The 20,815-nt window shown below is 36.0% G+C and overlaps 1 protein-coding gene across 1 annotated transcript in view; it reads left to right on the top strand.

Moving 5' to 3' along the window:
• Positions 1–20,815, top strand: part of PLPPR1 (phospholipid phosphatase related 1) — a 291,652-nt gene that overhangs the window by 135,022 nt on the left and 135,815 nt on the right. Inside the window, 1 exon segment of the mRNA NM_001266056.1 lies at positions 17,361–17,468. Coding sequence (NP_001252985.1) covers positions 17,406–17,468 — 63 coding nt within the window. The 5' untranslated portion in view covers positions 17,361–17,405.

Genomic DNA, 20,815 nt, shown 5'->3' with positions numbered 1-20,815 from the left:
CTCTTGCATCATTCTTATGTTAGTCTGTTCTCACACTGCTAATAAAGATATATCTGAGACTGGGTAATTTATAAAGGAAAAAGATTTAATTGACTCACAGTACCACATGACTGGAGAGGCCTCAAAATCAAAGGTAACAGAGGAGCAAAGTCACGTCTTACATGGTGGCAGGTAAGAGAGCTTGTGTAGGGAATTCCCCTTTATAAAACCACAAGATCTCCTGAGACTTACTCACTATCATAAGAACAGCATGGGAAAGACCTGCCCCTATGATTCAATTACCTCCCATCAGATCCCTCCCACAACACATGGGAATTATGGAAGCTACAATTCAAGATGAGATTTGTGTGGGGACACAGCCAAACCGTATCAATTCTAATTCTCTCCTAAATGGTAGTGGCCCCTAATAAGTCTCCCTCTAGTGGACACCCACTGCCATCCTTCTTGCATTCTCTTAGCCATAGTTAATAAAGGGACTCTAACATCCTTAACCTGCATTCAACAACCCAGTCACTATCTGCAGTGCTACTTTCCTTGGTGTCTTTTAGGTGCTGGCCAAACTTGCCTAACACTAATTTCGTACCATAGATATGGTATGGGATGTTCTGTTCCATCCTTTGCTCATTCCATTCCTTATACCTAGAAATCCTTCTCCTTCCTCCTGGGCCTCTTCATAACTCACATGTCCTCACAGACCTAGCTCAACTATCATCCATGGAAAAATTCTACTTCCTATGAATTCTCATTCTCTGTTATTTTTTAAAAATAGATTCTGCATTTCCATCTGCATATACTCTCTTGCTAGGTTGTAAGCTACCTGCTATCAATGACTACTTGACTCATATTTGCATGACTCAAAGCCTAAGTTAAGGCCTTGAACCCAGAAGGTACTTAACGCATTACTGGATGGGTGGGTGAATGGATAAAGTGGAACCTTTTCTCAAAGTTCGTCTTCAAAATAGTTTAGTAAAAGGCATTACGACACTAGGAACACTAAAGGCTTTCTAAAATATGGCCCATTTTACAATAGAGTTCAACACGGTGCAAGTTCATCTTACGCCTTATTAATGGACATTTTTTATTGAAAGAGTGTGAGATACCACAACAAAACAATCCTTGACCTTTTATGTAGTCAGTCCTACAACCTGAATCATAATGGCAATGTAATAGGGGTTTCATGATTAATTTTGTTGAAAACTTCAGTTACTTTTTTATATTTGAAATTTTATAACCAAAGCAAGAAGAGAATACAAATACGAATGCATGCCTAAAAATCATATTCATTACTTTTAAGTTGAGAGCAATGACAACATATTCTTGGCCTATTTTCTCCCCAGACTTTAAACCAAGTACAGCTTTTGCTGGGGACTTTCCCAATGTCTCATCCCTTTTGGGGTGTGTGTGTCTGTGTGCTTCAGTTCTTGCTCCACTGCTTTAAGGTCTCAGTTTAACTGAGCATCAAAAACTCATTTTCTTAAAGCCTTTGCTTGTGTTGACAGAAACATTAACTCACTGCTTTCTAATTAAGCAAATCTCTTTGTGCCCTTCTACTTTTTGTGGCTATTTTTTCCTAGTGGAAAATTAGAGGTAAACAATAAGAACAATTTTAAAAAGAAATTAGGGCAATGCCCTTCTAGTCTGGGAATGGTGTTTTCCTACTTAGCAGTTCTCCTGGTGGCAGACCATAAGATAATTCAGGATACTCCCTTCCTGTGAGTTTACTTTGACATTATCATGCTTTCTGCTTTCTTCTCAACTGCTTCAGGTCACCTGCTGAGTTTTGTGGTTGACATCATTCTTGTTCTTATTGTTGTCTTAAAAAGACTAGTCTCTAACAGAGATGGCTTACTTTTTTTAGATGAACTCAGACTTCTTTTAAAAATAAATTGCTTTTTGTTACATGGTATCAAATGTTATCAAGGCATATATCTTTTTAAAAAATAATCTAAAGTGATTTTTTTCATAATAATGAAGTCCCAGAGGTAGAATTCAATAGAATAATCTCTCTTTTCAATTTTACATTTGAAAATGTGTTCTGGTTTACATTTTTATGTCTAGGACTTCCAAATACTTTATTTTTCACTATTCTTTGGGTCCAAGGTAGAGTGAGTTCTATCTAGTTGCAGTAGGCAGAGATGATTGACCTGAGACTTAGATTAAGACAATATTGTTGAATTCTTTCAAGACCTAGTGCGGATTGACCCAAAACCTAAGAGTGGATCAGAAGCTTAAAAAAACTGATCTAGGGCCAATGTAGAATCAAATGATGGAGCTGAGTAGCTGAGGGACGTTGTTTATATTAACATTTACTGTGTACCTACTATGTGCCAAGCACGGTATGAAGTGCTAAGGTTACCGTGCTGACCAAGAAACACATGGTCCTGGTCTCATGGAGCAAAGTTGACAGTCCAGAAAAATAAAGATATGAAGCAATTACACAATACATACTGTATTAGTCTGTTCTCACACTGCTAATAAAGACATAACCAAGATTGGGTAATTTGTAAAGGAAAGAGGTTTAATGGAATCACAGTTCCATATGGCTGGGGAGGTCTCACAATCATGGCAGAAATTAAAGAGGAAGCAAGACATGTCTTACATGGCAGCAGGCAAGAGAGAACTTTGCAGAGGAACTCCTCTTTATAAAATCATCAGATCTTGTGAGATTTATTCACTATCATGATAGCAGCATGAGAAAGACCCCCCCATGATTCCATTACCTCCCACCGGGCCCATCCCATGATACATGGGATTGTGGGAGCTATACTTCAAGATAAAATTTGAGTGGAGACACAGCTAAACCTTATCACATACTAGTAAGAAGTATGATGAAAGTGTATAATAGACCTGAAGTAGTCTGAGAAGGTGACAAAACTTTCCCACTGAAAACGGCATTTAGGACAGACACAGTGGCCCATGCCTGTAATCTCAGCACTTTGGGAGGCTGAAGTGGGAGGATCACTTGAGTCCAGGGATTTAAGATCAGCCTGGGCAATGTAGTGAGATGCCATCTTTACAAAAATATTTTTAAAAAGGATAGCTAGGCATGGTGGCATGTGCCTGTAATCTCAGCTACTGGGGAGGCTGAGGTAGGAGGATCACTTGAGCCAGGAAGGTCAAGAGTATGGTAAGCTGTGATTGCATCACTGCACTCCAGCCTGGGTGGCAGAACAAGATCCTGTCTCTTTAAAAAAGAAAAGAAAATGGCATTTAATTGCAGATCTGAAGGACAGGCAGACATTTTCCTAGGCAAATATAGAGGGGTAAGAGTGTTCTAGGCCAGGGGTCCCCAATCCCATGACAGCAATGACTGTCTTGCAGACTTTCCATTCAGGCAAATTGTGGACCAGACATATAAGTTTAAAGGATTCATATAGGAAAATAGGGCAGCTGAGTCCTGATCACTCACTTGAGGTCCAGGCGGGGTCCAGGATTGGAGAATGAGGTATTTGTGATGCACCAGATTTAAGCTGTAGAAACAAAGCTGAAAGACAAGTCTTATGAACAAGGACAATGTACTGTGGGAGCCCTGAGGAAACCTGGATTACCCCTGGGTCTAAAGAGTCACTTAAGAACAATGTGGGGGCCCAGCTATCCTCATAGGGTTCCTAAATCCGGGTAGTTTCCAAAGATTTGACTCAATTTCAGATTTCCCTGCATTGTAGGTCTTCCATTCTTTGTATCTTACTGCCTTAGTCCGGGATAGCTCAAGGGCTGGATTGTGGATCTAGCTGTGAGAAACTGGAGCAGAGAGACTGTAGAAAAGGGCAGTGCCAATACCATCCTCCTGTTGTGTCTGGGTCTTCACATTGTCATCCTTTACAAGCTTTGCAACTCTGTAAAAGTGAACAAAGTATTTATCTTGAAAGCTCAAATAGTGTATTCCTAAATCCCACACCATCTATTGGTGAAATCTATTTTGCATTCACCTGCAATCTCATTGGATTTGTTCCTATCCCTTAGTCTTTGTTCTTTAAAAAATATATTTTTTTAGTTTTGAGAAATTAAATGCAAATTAATTTAAAAATTAAATTTGATCTTAGTTGGGGATCATGCACTGAACAGAAATAATCCAGAATAGGGAGGGGTAGCTCAGTACCACTGAGGAAGCGATATGCCCATTTAACATGTGTCAGATATGAGCTCCCTTTTGGGATCATGGCTTGCTCTGAGTGCCGGGGAATATGATGAAATGTAACTCTCATGACTCATTCTTATCTTTTAATTTTTCCTTTTCTACTCCAACCCCCTTACCTCCAATTAAGATTTAGCATTATATAGAAATATACCACCCTCCCTTAATTCTAGCTGTAATCTCATTTTATTGTGAACCAACCTAATTTTGAAGAACTTCTAGGAAGTTTCACCATGTTAAATGTTGTGCAACTCATATTAGAGATGCCTTCAACTTGACCTGGGCCATGGATTGTGCTATCACACATACTTGCTTCCAGGAGGCTCCAACACCGGGGAAAAAGCATACCACTCAGTAGTGCAAAGACTGGCTATAACATGTTAAGATGTCTTTTGCAAAATAAAAGATATCTCAGTGAATATTCAGTATTTGGTAACAGACACACCAAAGGGGAAAAGAAAAAAACAGAAAATATGCTACAAGGAGTACTTTTCAGTGTCACTTTATGGTCCCAGGATGATAAATGTTTTCATGCTTAATTATTCAATCAAAACCTAAGTACACCTGATATCTGGTGAGTTAGGAGGTTTTCTACTTTGGTTGGTGGGAAGAGAAAGTATTCTTGGCCCCGTATAAACCCCAATGATTACTTACTCTAATTCTCTTAGACGGTTTCTCTCTGGGCCTTGGGTAGTTTCCACCCATGCATGTGCTCATTGGTACTCTGCTGAAGACTCAAGGTTCCTCTGCAAACCCCCAAGTGCTCTCTCTGTGCAGCACTCTCTTCTCTGGAACTCTGCCTTGTGAACTTGAGATGCCATGGCCTCCCCACATTCCCAGCTCTATCTACCCAACTCAGGGTGATCGCTGGCCACTTGCCTGGATTCCCCTTGTGGTATCATTGCCTAGATACTCTCTAGACTGTAAGCTAGGGCAATCACGGGGCTCACCTTTGCTTGTTCCCATCTTTCAGGGATCATTGCACTTTATTGCCTCATGTCCAATGTCTTGAATACCATTGTCTCATTTATTTTTGTCTGTATTTCTTAGTTGTTTCAGGCATGAAATCCAGTACCACTCACTTTATATTGGCTGGAAGCAAAATCCCTCCAGAGCTATTTTAAGGTTGTTAAGATTGTTTTCAGTGCTCACTTTTTGAGACCCGAATCCCTAGGCTAACAAACCCATAAAGAATAATCTACATCTAAGAGTAAACTTTTATCTTATGGCAAAGTGAAATGAGAAGATATTAACTATTCTTTTAAAATCCTTTTCCTGAGTCACTAATTTAATATACAGTTATTTATAGTTTCTCTGTAAAGGATTATTTTAAAATTAAGAGTAGCCTACTTACAAATCATTTTTATATTAATGAAATTGTTGTGAAGACTAAGTTTAATAGTTAATGAAGCTGCTAGAGTTTTACCTTTTCGTGCATATTCTTACATATTTATTCATTTGGTTTTGCATATTTTTGATTCCTTTAAATAATTTCTTGTGTATTTTCATAGGCTCTTAAATAGCTCACAGGCTCTAGCAATTGGCCCTATAGTACCTAATGGATAAAACAGCCCTGCTTTCTTCTGGAGTTCAGAGTGTGTTAGTATCACCCATAGCCTCTGGGCGTGGGAAGCCCTTTGTTTCCCTCAATACAACAAGGCACCGAGGTAATTTTCAGATTTCCCTCTGTTAGGTATTAGGCAGGAATATGTTTTTCCCTTAGCTAAAACTATGACCTTTAACCCAGCTAAAGAAGTTTCTTCACCAGCTCAAAAATTCCCATCCTAGGGGCTCTGTTCTTAATTCTCCTAAATTAGTGGTTCTCCATCAGGGGAAGTCTCCATGCCTTTTTTCTCTCTCCCCTTGAAAAGGACATGTGGCAAAGTCTGTAGAAATTTTTAGTTTTCACCCTTGGGTGGTAAAGGGAGATTTGCTACTATTGGCATTTTGTGGATAGAAGCCAGCAATATTACTAAACATCCAGCAATGTTCAATAGAGCCCCTCACAACAAAGAATTATCTGGCCTGCAAGATCAACAGTGACAGAGTCGAGAAACACTGTTCCAGCCTAGGCAACATAGCGAGACCCTGTTTCCACAAAAACTTTAAAAATTAGCTGGACATGGTGGTATGTGCTGTAGTTCCAGCTACTCAGGAGGCTGAGGTGGGAGGATTGGTTGCACCAGGGAGGTCAACAGTGCAAGTGAGCCATGATGGCACCACTGCATTCTAGCCTGGTCAACAGAGTGAGATCTTGTCAGAAAAAGAAAAGAAAAAACACTGTTCAAAAATCAATGTAGGCTCAAAGTGCAGAATTCTTGGGCTTACTTCGAAGTGTACAATTTTTGGTGGGCTTGTTGCCTAGTTTTTTAGATTTTTATTTTATTGAACTCTATTAAGTCATTTGAATTTTGAATGGAATCATCATGACGTTTTAAAAAGATAATCAAACATATTCTGTATACAAAGAGCAATTTGTAGCTTCCTTAAAATCATAAGTGCTGGGCTATTACAAATGACCACGGTCTGTGACTTGACCACTAGCAATTTAACTGACATCAAGGCTGGGCAGAAAGGACCAGTAGGTCATGGAGACCCTTTTGAAGGGTATTTTTGTTCTCCACACATTCTCTGACTGATCACATGGATCTGACTTTGCATAGCTTAGAAATGAAAGAGGTTTTTTCCCCTCCTGCTATCACCATGCTCCCTCATCATCCATTTTCTGTACCACAGACACAGATACTTTATAATGGGTAATTATTTTTATTTGTCCCGACTTACCTAGGAATGATTATGTTTCTCATAAACAAGAGGAAAGAAATTATGTAGAAAATTCCAGGGGAGCACATGAGATAGCATTGAATCTTTTATTGAAATTCATATTCCAATGAAGTCTGATTCATAATATATTTACCTGCCTAGAAATGAAGAGCTTTATTTGAATTAATTAGCAAGAAACATCAGTGTCTGTCAATATTGATTTTTTTTTTTGCTTTAAGTTCCTGTCTGATGTGGAAATAACCAATTCTGTAATTCCTATCCTTGAAGTATTCTAATTATGACAGTTTGTGCATACTGAGCCTCAAGTACATAAACAAATTTTGGTAGCATCTATAGCTCTTCCTTGAACTTCAGACATTTGACCTGGTATTGTTTTTAGAGTTTTACAAACATGTTAGGCTGATTCTTATCTTTGGAAACCTTTGCTCCTGTGGTTCTTTTAGCTGAAATGCTTCTCTCTCCCATGTCTGATAGGGAACACCAACACTACTTTAATCAACTTAGACAAGCTGTCTCCTCTGACAAACCTTTACTTATGTTTATTCCAACTAGGGCTGCATTATTATTTCATGGGCCCTAAGCAGTTTTGTGGGCACCTTTCTTCATGAAAAAATTAAAATTTGTATTTTACAATTGAGTTGGCATAAAACTGAATATATTAATATTATATATTGAATACATTTTTGTCTACCTAAAAGTTAACTTTTCTTCTGATTTTAAAATAAAACATTTTTGTAGACTGCTAAATAGTATTGTGGGTCCTAGGCACTGTCTACTGTGCCTAAAAGATAACATATCTCTGACCACAAGGGTTAGAATTGATCATTCTTTGGCACCACCATTATTTCTTTTTTATGAGTGCCTACAATACGTTGTTATATTTGTTGATATATTTTTCAGTCTCTTCTTGATATCTTGTTAGCCCATAGAATACAGGGTATTTGACTAGTTTATTGCATCTAGTCATGCCTAATGGGACACCTGGCATGATTTAAGAATAAGTGAATGAATAAATTATATGGCTTGTTATGGTATTTTGAAACCTTTGTCACCAAGAAACTCAAATTCATGAGAAACACAGCAAGGCTGGGCTAAATGAGAATCTTGGTGGCTGCCATATGTGGTACTTCTTCAAAAAGAGTTGTGATGACTTTTGGTTTGAGAAGATAAAGTAAGACATACTTTTCCCTATTCCTTTCACTAAGTACAACTAGAAAGCTTGGATGCTTTGTATAAAAGAAAAGAAGACTCAAGAGAGAAAAGTCAAACTGGATAAGGATTTCAGAACACAAGGAACAACATAGTAGTGACTTCTCAGGATTTTCTTTTGCCTCAAGTATCTCAGACCTGATATTGGAGAAGCTGGCAACCACAAATGCCAATAAGAGCAGACAAATAATGACCCAAGAAAAGCCTGCTTTTTCTAGCCAAAGGGCCTGGAAAAGGGTAGCCTGACAAGCCAGACAACTTTTAGATAATAACTCTCTTGACCCTAGTAAAATACCACAGAAAAAAACTGAGGCCCCACCTCCACCTCTGCTAGAAAAGACTGAGTTGAGTGCTTAGATGTCCACCCTTGCCAAGAGGTAAGGAGGCTCCCGAAACTCTTGCTGGGGTCAGGACAGAGGCCAAGTGGAGAGCCAGGACTTTATTTCTTGATGAGCAATGAGTATCTTCCCTCCCATAGTGTTAAGAGAGAATATGTGGGGAGCCAGGGTTTCTACTCCAACAGGCAGTAATGAGGCACTCCTACCTGCTCCTCACTGGGGTGGTATCAGAGGAAACCTAATGTGAAGTTAGAAATTTTGTGACCAATAACAATGCCACCTTCTTGCAGTATCTGTGGAGGCCACCTAGGGGCAGTAATGAGGTACCTCTGTCTCCACCAGGGTGGTATCAGTGGAGGCCTAGTGGGAGTGCTGAACTCCACCTCTGCTAAGCAATAACAAGGGGCCTCTCCCTAACCATGTATTATAGGAGGCCAAGTGGAGAACCTAGACTTCACCTTCACATGGCAGTTACAAAGTGACATTCCCCCTCCACACACTTGAGCAGTGTCAGGGGAGTTACAATAAAGCACAAGATCAAAAGAAACTTTTGAGCCTTATAATATCCTAAGGTTTTGATAAAGAATCACTCTTCATACCAAGAATCAAAAAGATCTCAAACTAATTATGAAAACACAATCAAAAGACACCAATGACAGGATAACATAGATGTTAAAATTATCTGAAAAGGATCATAGAACAGCCATCATACAAATGCTTCAATGGAAAATTACAAATATCTTTGAAACAAGTGAAAAAATAGTCTCAGCAAAGAAAGTAAGTTTTAATTACTGTAACTTTGTAGTATATTTTAAAATCAGAAAGTATGATGCTTCCAGCTTTGTTCTTTTGCTCAAGATTGCTTTGGTGATTTGGGGTCTTTTTTGGTTCCATAGGAATTTTAGGACTGTTTTTTTTTTCTGTGAAAAATGCCATTTGAATTTTCATAGGAATTACATTAAATCTGTAGATCGCTTTGTGTAGTCTGGACATTTTAACAATACAAATTATTCCAATCCATGAACATGGGATGCCCTTTCTTTTTTGGTGTCTTCTTCAATGTCTTTCATCAACGTGTACTGTTTTCAGTAGGCAGATATTTTACCTCTTTAAATTTATTCCTAAGTATTGTATTCTTTTCAATGCTATTGGGGATTGGCTCATTTTCATAATTTCTTTTTCAGATAGTTTGTTGTTAGTGTATAGAAACAAAACTGATGTATGTTTTGTATGGTGAGAGTTTTACTAAGGGTGTTTGTTATTTTTGTTTGTTGTGGTGAAAGGAATGAGAATATTCCACCATACTAAGTTTTGCTGAATCACTCTTCAAAATGGTTTTTCCAAATAGCACTTCTTTCAGTTGTGTAGAAGAGCATTTGCTGCTCCATATGGCCAGCTTTTGATGCTACCAGTTTTACTTTCCTCCAGTTTCATGGATGTGAAACAGAAAATATTATTTTAGTTTTCATAACCTATTAATGAGGTTGTAAATATTTTCAAGTTAGTCATCCGTATTTCTTCTTTAAATTGACTATACCTATTTTTCTATTAGGTTGTATAATTTATATAATTTCTATTAAGTTGTTAGTCTTTTCTAATAATTCCCAATTTTAACTTAATTTCATTTTGACATTGATTTGTATTTTTCACATTGTAAATTGCTTTTGAAAATGTGGACTGGTATAATAATAGTAAGGTAATCAATATCTGAATTAAATTATCTTTGAAATTAAAGTTTAACAAGGAAAGTCTGAGTAGAAATGGCTAGCTAGTAAAATGTAAATATAAAATACATCATTAATGTGGATGGACCTGAGTGGTCAAAAACTGTGAAGATATTTGTATCCCATATGAGTGCTTACCAATGGGTGACCTCAGCAAAGGAGGATTTTAATGATCAAGTGGATAGAATGACTTATGGCCTGTGGGCACCACTCAGCCTCTTTCCCCAGTCACCCCTGTCAACGCCCAATGAGCCCATCAAAAAAGTGGCCATAGTGGCGGGGATAGAGGTTACACATGGGCTCAGCAACATGGACTTCCACTCACCAAGGTTGACCTGGCTACTGCCACTGCTGAGTGCCCAATTTGCCAGCAACAGAAACCAACACTGAGCCCTAGATATGGCACCATTCCTTGGGGTGGCAGGTTAATTATATTTGACCTCTTCCATTACGAAAAGGGCAGAGGTTTGTCCTCAATGGAGTAGACACTAACTCCGGATATGGATTTGCCTATCGGGCATGCAATGCTTCTGGCAAGACTCTACCATCCGTGAACTTACGGAATGCCTTATCCACCATCATGGTATTCCACACAGCATTGCCTGTGACCAAGGCACTCATTTTGCAGCTAGAGAAATGCAGCAGTGGCCTCATGCTCATGGAATTCACTGGTCGTAGCATGTACCCTATCATCCTGAAGCAGGTAGATTGATAGAATGGTGAAATGGCCTTTGGAAGTCACAATTACCATGCCAACTTGGTGACAATACTTTGCAGGACTGGGGCAGAGTTCTCCAAAAGGCCGTGTATGCTCTGAATCAGTGTTCAATATATGGTACCGTTTCTCCCATAACCAGGATTCATGAGTCCAGGAATCAAGCAATGGAAGTGGAAGTGGCACCACTCACCATCACCCCTAGTGATCCACTGGCAAAATTTTTGCTTCCTGTTCCCGCAACATTATGTTCTGCTAGCGTAGAGGTCTTAGTTCCAGAGAGAGGAACACTGTCACCAGGGGACACAACAATGATATGATTAAACTGAAAGTTAAGAGTGCCACCTGGAAACTTTGGGCTTCTCCTACCTTTAAGTCAATGGGCTAAGAAAGGAGTTACAGTACTGGCTAGGTTAATAGACCTGGAGTGTTGAGATGAAATCAGTCTACTACTCTACAACTTAGGTAAGGAAGAGTATGCATGGAAGTCATTAAGAGATCCATTAGGGCATTGCTTAGTATTACCATGCCCTGTGATTAAGGTCATTGGGAAACTACAACAGCCCAATGCAGGCAGGACTACAAATGGCCCAGACCCTTCAGGAATGAAGGTCTGGGTCACACCACAAGGAAAAGAAAACACAACCTGCTGAGTTGCTTGCTGAAGGCAAAGGGAATACAGACTGGGTAGTAGAAGAAGGTAATCACCAATACCAGCTATGAATGCTTGACCAGCTGCAGGAATGAGGACTATAATTGTAATAAGTATTTCCTCCTGCTTTTGTTAAAAACATGTTGGTGCACGTATATACTTGTACTAAGAAAATATCTTCGTTTTATTTACTTTATCATGTGACATAAGATTTATTTACTGCATATCAGCATTTAAGTATTGTTAACTTTATGTATTTGGATTGGGGATTAGTACATTTCTGGTTGTATGAAGGATAGTTGTATTACATTAGACATAATTATGACCTTATTACTGTCTTTATGTGAAGATTACGCATAATCTCAGGAGATGTGTATGGGTTCAAGTTGACAAGGGGTAGACTTGTGATGGTTAATACTGAGTGTCAACTTGATTGGATTGAAGGATGCAAAGTATTAATCCTGAGTGTGTCTGTGAAGGCATTGCCAAAGGATATTAACATTTGAGTCAGTGGGCTGGGGAAGGCAAACCCGCCTTAATCTGGATGGGCACCATTTTATCAGCTGCCAGAGAATATAAAGCAGGCAGAAGAACTTGAAAAGGTTAGACTGGCCTAGCCTCCCAGCCTATGTCTTTCTCCCATGCTGGATGCTTGCTGCCCTCAAACATCAGACTCCAAGTTCTTCAGTTTTGGAATTCAGACTGGCTCTCCTTGCTCTTCAGCCTACAGATGGCCTAGTGTGGGACCATGTGATTGTGTGAGTTAATACTTAATAAACTCTCGTGTGTGTGTATAAACACACACACACACATACACATACACACATTCCATTAATTCTGATTGATTATGTCTCTCTAGAAAACCCTAATACAATTAAGAAATTAAAAGAAATGTCCATACTACCAAAAGAGGTCTTATAGATTCAATGAAATCCCTATCAAAATTCCAATGCAATTTTTCACAGAAATAAAAACAATTCTAAAATTTGTATGGAACTACAAAAGATCTCAAATAGCCAAAGGAATTGAGAAATAAAAAAGAATAAAACTGAATGCATTACACTACCTAACTTCAAAATCTGTAAGCTATAGTGAACAAAAACAACATGGTCCTGGCATTAAAAACAGACATTTTGACCAATAGAGCAGTATAGACAGCCCAGAAATAAGCCCATATATTTGTGGTCAATTGATTTTCAACAGAGGTGCCAAGAAAGCACAAGTAGAGAAAGAATAGTCTCTTCAATAAATGGTGTTGGGAAAACTGGATCTATACAAGCAGAAGAACAAAATTGGACTCTTATTTCACACCACAAACAAAAATTAACTCAAAGTGGATTGAGTACTTAAACATTGAGACCTGAAACTGTAAAACTATTAGAAGAAAACAAGGGAAATGCTGCACAATATTGGACTGGACAAAGATGTTTTTAGATATGATCCCAAAAGCACAAGCACAAGCAAAATGTAAACAAATGGGATCAAAGAAAAAGGCTCTGCACAGCAAAGGAAACAGAGTTAAGAGACAACCTATAGATCAGGAGAAAATACTTTCAAACGTACATCTGATGAGGGGCTAATATTTAAAATATATGAAGAACTCAAACAACTCAATAGCAATAAAACAAATAACCCAATCTAAACATGGTCAAAGAATCTTTGTAGACAATTCTCAAAAGGACATACAAATGGCTAAGAGATATATATTATATATGTAATCTATATTAGATTATATATAATATATATAAAATATATAATTATAATCTAATATAGATTATATATTATATCTAATATATATCTTATAATCTATTAAATATTTATAAATTTATATATATATAATATATAATATATATATTTATGCTCATCACTGATTATCAGGGAAATACAAGTTAAAACCACAATGAGGTATTACTTCATACCTGTTAGAATGGCTATTATAAAAAAGATGAAAGATAGTAAGTGTTGATGAGGGTATGGAGAAAATAATGCTTGTGTACTGTGGATGGGAATGTAAATTAATATATCCATTCTGGAAAAGAGTATGGAGGCTCCTCAGAAAACTAAGGATAGAATTTATCATATTATCTGGTAATCCCTCTTCTGAGTATATATCCAAAGGAATTGAAATCAGTATGCCAAAAATATATATGCATTCTCATGTTTATTGCAGCATTATTCACAATAGCCAAGATACTAAAATTACCTGGGTGTCAATTATCAATGAACGGATAAAGAAAATATGGTGTGTGTATGTGTCTATGTATGTATATACACACACATATATATACTCACCAAATTACTATTGGGTGTGTGTGTATATATATATACATACATATATATACACACACACACATATACATACATAATACACCAGATTTTCTTTATCCATTCATTGATAATTGACACCTAGGCAGTATGTAATATAGTGTTACTATACTATTTGGTGAACATATATATGTAATATTGTAATGGAATACTATTTAGCCTTAAAAAGGGGGGAAAATAACATGGATGAACCTGGAGAGCATCATGCTAAATAAAATAAGCTAGGAACAGAAAGACAAATACCGTATGATTTCACTTACATGTGGAATCTAAAAAAGTTGAAATCATAGAAATAGTGACTAGAATGATGGTTACCAGTGGCTGGAAGAGGGGGATGGATGGAAAAAGGGGAGATGTTGATAAAAGTTTCAGGTAGACAGGAGGCATAAGCTTTAATGATCTGTTGCACAGAATGGTAATTCTAATGATATATATTTCAAAATTCCTATAAAATTATATTTTAAATGTTTTTGGTAGTAAGAAATAAGCATGTGAGGTGATATATTTGTTAATTATGCTGATTTAATCATTTTATATTGTAAACATCAAGACACCACATTATACCTCATAGATATATATAACTATTAATCAATTTAAAGAAAAGTAGGAGGCAGCTAATGGGAACAGGGCATTTGGGGTTAAAAAATATTTTGGAACTTGGTGGTGGTTGCATAATACTGTGAAGGTACTCAATGTCACTGAATTGTATTCTTTAAGATAGTTAACTTTTTGTTGTGTGAATTTCACCTCAATCAATAAAAAAGATGGAAAAAATAAAAGTATAAGCAAAAGACTGGTAGAAAATACTGAAAATGTGTATCTGGTAAAGATTTGTATATAGAATGTACAAAAAACCTTTACACCTTGAAAATAATAAGATGAACAACCCAACTATAAAAAGTATTTGAATAGACACTTCATAAAAGAAGATATAAAAATGGCTAATAAGCACATGGAAAGATGCTCAACATAATTTTTATTAGCAAAATGAAAAAACCACAATGAGATATCATTTCACACCCAGTAAAATGGCGATAATAAAAAAGATAAACAATTAAAATATCAATGACAATGTGAAGAAATAGACTCTCATACATTGCTGGTGGGAATGTAAAATGGCATAACTACTTTGGAAAACATTTTAGTAGTGCTGTTAAAAAATTAAACATAACATATGACCCAGCAATTCTTTTAGGTGTCTAATATCCATGAGAAATGAAAATATAAATCCACACAAAGAATTGTACACAGATGTTATTAGCGTGGTCTTCCATAATATTGGATACAACTAAATATTGGATATAGCCAAAAATTCAAAACAATCTAAATTTCTACCAACTGGTAAAGGTGCGAGAGCCATACAATGGAATATTATTCGGCAGTTAAAAGGAAAAAAAATTACTGAATGTGCAACAACATGAATGAATCTCAAAAATATGCTAAGTGAAGGAATGCAGAAATAAAAGGTCATGTATTATATTATTCTATTCATTTAAAATATCCAGAAAAGGCAAATCTGTAGATTCCAAAAGTAGATTACCTAGCTTTGGGATATGGTGAAGGAGTTGATGGTGGGAATTAACAGTAAATAGACATCATAATTCTTTTAGGGGTGATTAAAAAGTTCTAAAACCATTTTATGGAAAAGTTGCACAATTTGATAAATTTATTTAAAATACTGAATTGTATACTTAAAATGAGTGAATTGGTATATATAAAATATACCTCACTATAGTTACTCCCCTCTCTTTATTTGTGTGTGCGTGTGTGTGTGTGGCCATATATATGTAAAAAGCTTGGTTGCATTTTGGACCAGAAGAATGAAAATAAAGGGGCATTTCATATCCTAAAGTTTGTCTTGTATTCTCTACTTTATTGTTTATCCTTTATTAATTACATGGAGAAGCCATCTAAAACACTAGGTGTCTGATGCCTTTGCTTTTTCTGGTGCCTCTGCCTTCATGAACATGATTAATATTTAATTTTCTTTTCAGATATACAGCACTGTATTTGGCCGATGCTAACAGGAAAGTTCATTTATATCATAAATACTAAGTAAATTCTAAGATATTTGGGTTAAGGGCAAAATTAAAATGGTTGTCCATTTTAAAATGATGGTTGTCCAATCAATTCAATGTGTTTTCTACATATAGATTCCTTTCTTATTGAAGAAAATATTCATTCTTCCTAAATCCTAAAATAGAATGGTGAAATAACAGATGTAGTATGGGTATTATTTTATAGCAGAAAATACCCAATTTTAATTGAAAAAAATTAAGTTGCCTAAAACTTAGTGTGATTGGTATGGATTTATAAAGCACATAGTATTAAATTTGATGAGAGAAACTTTTAATTGACAAGGAGTCGATATCTCAAAAGGGAAGGATATGGATTTTAAAGTTTCGTTCTGGAAAAGGGCAGAGGGAACTTAGGAAGGATAGAAATGAAGACATTAACATTAATGTCTGACCTTTAAAAAAGTATAGCTGGCCATTCAAATATACTAGTACTTCCTATGTTACCTTTCATACCGTAATCAAAATCTACAAGGACTGTTGGTAGGGATGACAGAGAAACAGAACAAATGAAAAATAATGACTTTAAGAGCAGATATCTGAAATGTGCAGTATTGCCTTGGCTAGAGAAAAAATGTACTGGGATTTTTTAAACTCTGGACTGGAAATTTCATTGAAGTTTAAAATCTTCATTGTATTAAGAGAATCAAAACTAACTGATCTCCTAATGCAATTATATTTTCAGTTCAAAGCAGGGAAGATATGTTCTAATAAAATATTTAATGACAGTCTGCTATTGCCCAGCTACTCCATTCTTATAAGCTAAGTGAATGTCTTATAAGTTAAATGCAATGTGTTAGGCCTTTACTGTTTTATGTTTGGGTCACACACAGGGCTGAGGGAAACCAGTAAAACACATCAGTGGCATATTAACCTGAAGTTGTTCATGGCTGTGTATTCAAGGGAGCAAGGACAAATAATGGTCAAGGAAGGAAGTCAGGGTTTGGTGCATCTGTACTAAATGTCAGCTTCAAAGGGAGAGACCAGAGCATAAGCAGACAGTTCTCTAGGTTGCAAATCGGGAGGATTAGGAACAAGTAAGAGAGATTCATGCAGGATGGATAGTAAAAAATGTTTTATACCAAAAATTGTATTTCATGGCATTAGGACAGTCTACTGGGGTAAGACACTATGCAGTACTAGGCAATTAGAATTCCGTTCACTAGCTATGTGCACAAGGGGCTCCTGACCTGGTCATTTGGGATGTAAAACTGTTCATGGCAAGTATACATTATTTGCTTTTCATTGGAATGATTATTAGTCTGACTTGACTGTGTTGTAGATCACTGTTTTGCTTTTGTACACAGCCTGCTTATCTGGAAGGTAGCTGATATTTTTATGTAGGTACCTAAGGGACTTCTCAATATATGGTTCTTATACTATGCAACCTATTTCTATTTCAGTCTGGACAGTTTTAGACGGTGCAGTCTTGCTATATGGTGTGAGAAATGGCTGTAGGAAGCAACACTCAACGAAGTTATTCCATCATCCCGTGTTTTATATTTGTTGAGGTATGTGTATTTTTTAACCTTTATGAACAAATTGAAATAAAAGTAACAGTTTTTATTCTGATAACTTAGATGATTTTATAAAATTATTTTGATTGGTAATTCAATTTTGATAGCACAAATGTTGGTAAAGAATTAAACTATGAAAAATGTTTCTTAAATAGGAAGTCATAGAGTAAGAACGTTTTTAAACTTCACCTTTGGGTTACAAAAATTGTGTTTTAATATTTCTTCTATTTTCAACAATGATGTGAATGTTAACTATGAAAGAGAATGAAACATTTTAATTAAGTTGTTCATTAAAAAAAATCAATATCCTGTTTCAGGAAGTCAATAATGCAGGTATTTTACAGATGATGATAGTTCGTGGTCTTTTGCCTTGAAACCCAAATAAAGAAAAATAATCTTAGAGTTTACTATCTCCTCTGGACATTTTCGTTTAGTAGCATATTGGGAGCTTGTGCAATGTGTGATTTCTTTTGTCCTGAATTTCTTTGTTGAGTTGCTCCGACTTTGTACCAGCAGTTTTTCCAGCATCTTTTTGGTTAAATTTCCTGAACTCCTTTTGTACTCTACCTCCCTTTCTAGGTTTGCTATAGAGGAGACCAAGGCATGAATTTTTTAGGAAATTTGGAAAAAACTGCTTTCTAGGTTATCTCAAAATAAGATATTATTGTATCTGCCTTATCAAGAAAATAGGGCATCTAGTAGTGGATTGGTTTTTTTAGCCTAAAGATCAGACCTAAAATATGACAGTGTAGAGAGCTGAAAAGTAAGTATCTTGAACTTCCCGTCTGGGTAACTGCGGGATAGTCTCCACATCCCAGGGGTGAGCTGTAGCATATTCTCTTTTATGGCATCTTTTTGGCTGACTGTGGGAGAAATGTGTGTTGATCTACTTTATTATCCATATAAAAACAAAGTTGGGTTAAACCACTACTTATATTAGCAAAAATGTGCTTTCTGGAGATGTGTTGTTTATACAAATCCTGTGAAACATTTAGACAAGAACTTTTATGTTCTCCAACTTGAAATAACTTTACCTGCCTATATAGTCAGATAATTTTGAGCATTCTGATTTTTGATCAAATATATGGCTGTTTGGCTGATCATTGAGTTTCACCTTATAGACATTGGTTGGTACTTTTAGACAAATATTTCATAATGATTTATTTTCTGGTGATATTTGATAATCGGTTCGTGTTGCAGAATCAGGTAAAGATAGGAGAGAAGGTTGGAACAGAGATGTTAATACAAGCGAAGGTACATATAGACTCAATTTAAGCTAAATCTCTGAACAGGTAAACAAAGAACTCATCATTCAACCAAAAACACATATTCTTAATACATTGTATTTAACTTGCTATACAATGCCAAAATAACTCCATTCAGATAATAGTGATAATTATATATATTGTGAGTTCTGGTTACTGTTCTTCTTATTGATATTGTGGTAAGGGAAAAAATCATTTTTCCTGCTGCTCATGTGAGACGGTTAGAAGGTATAACAATAGTACCTTTTTCAGTGTTTGCTTTCTCTTTTGTTATATGAAAAATAATTTTTAAGTAGGCTGGGGGAAGTTCAGGAATAAGTCATCTATCATCATCTTAATCCTCCCTGCAGCAATTCTATTTTATATTTTCTTAAAAATCAAGCAGGAAGCAACCCTCAAAGTGAGACGTTTAATTTATTGCTGGAAGCGGTAGTCTCCGAAGATTTTCAGCTCTCTAATGTGTGAATGATGAGCTTGGCCGGTGGAGCAGCAACAAGGGAGATAAATTAGTCCTTCTGTAGCTTACCCTGACACAAACATAAATAGAAGTCTAAAAATCTGGGAGAGAAAAGATGTTTTTTTCTTTTTCTTGTTGTATTGTTGGTCTTATTTTGCATGGAAGTTTAGCATGTATCAGTGACCTCTCAGAAACAGGCAGGCAAAAGGGAAGGAAAACAGGACACAGAAGACATCGAGGGGGGAAGGAGGTGAATCTCAAAGTGGCTCTCATGATTCTCATGTATTTCATTCATCAGATACTTATTGTTTACCTATATTATTCCAGATACTATAACAAGGATATCACAAAACTTGGTATAAAATGTCAACTTGACCAATGAATATCTTTTCGATGTTTTTTAATTTTGAAAGAATTTAATCACAGAAAGTAATTGACATCCCTGCACCTACCATCAAGACAAAATCTTAAAGTTTTGTCATATTTGCTTCGAATGTTTTTGTCAAGGAAAATAAAATGTTACAGATATGGCCAAAATCCTATTGTCCTGAAGCCAGAAGTCATTATATGTATGAAGTTTGGGGGTTCTTTTCCCTATATCCCATGCATATTTTATATTTTCCTACATATGTATATATTCACAGATAATATTTTAGGAAAATTTTACATAAATGACACTATGCTGAACCTTTCTTTTGCAACTTGCCTTTTCATTCAACATTATGTTTCTGAGATTTATCCAGATTGGCAGTCCATTCATTTTAATTGTTGCAATTTATTGTATTGTGCAAATATACCTACTGAGGAACAGTTTGTTTATGCGTTTGTTTGCTTAATATGCTTTTTCACTGTCATAAAGGTTTTTGCAGAAAATATTCTTATTTTTGTCTCTGTGTGCATATATGCAAGAGCTCTCTTAGTATAACACATAGCAGAATTGCTAGGGGATAATTATATTTGCCAGTTGTTTTCTGCTGCATTATAGAAGCAACCTTGATATTTGTATATCAGTTTCTTTGAAGAAATTTTAAAAAGCTCTATTATTACTTTTATGAGTATGTCATATATTCTGTAGCTTTTTTTTCAATTACATTATCTGTAAGTGGCAGCACATTTATTTCTTCTTTTCCAATTGTCATGTTTTTACTTTCTTGCCTTGTCTTATTGCTTTGGTTAAGACCTCCCGTGCAATGTTGGATAGAGGCAGTGGTAGAGAACATCTTTGCCTTGTTGCCGACTTTAAAGAAAATACTTCAAGTGTTTTACTATTGAGTTATGAATAAATGTGGATTTTTACTTTTTTCTTGCTCCCTACCATCATCTAATTTTGATTACTTAATTTGTTTTAATCCCCCATTTCCTTCCTTTATTGGTTATAAATTATAGATATTTCTTAAAATTACTTTAAAATTTTAAATATACATACTTGACAACACAAACTGAAGTTCATCAATAGCTCCATGATTCTCTTAAACAAGCAATGACTGTTCTTTGACTACTTTGAACTCTTATATGTCATCCTTCATTTTTATATTTTCCTTAAATTTTTCACCTTTTTTTCAGTTGGGCTTCTTTGAATTGACCTGTATTCATCAGTTTCTTTGCTTACTATTCCTCTC

The sequence above is a fragment of the Macaca mulatta genome, chromosome 15, assembly GCF_049350105.2.
Source record: "Macaca mulatta isolate MMU2019108-1 chromosome 15, T2T-MMU8v2.0, whole genome shotgun sequence".
In the NCBI taxonomy this organism is placed as follows: domain Eukaryota; kingdom Metazoa; phylum Chordata; class Mammalia; order Primates; family Cercopithecidae; genus Macaca; species Macaca mulatta.
The sequence above is the reverse complement of the archived record's forward strand: the minus strand, read 5'-3'. Positions and strand labels throughout refer to the sequence as shown.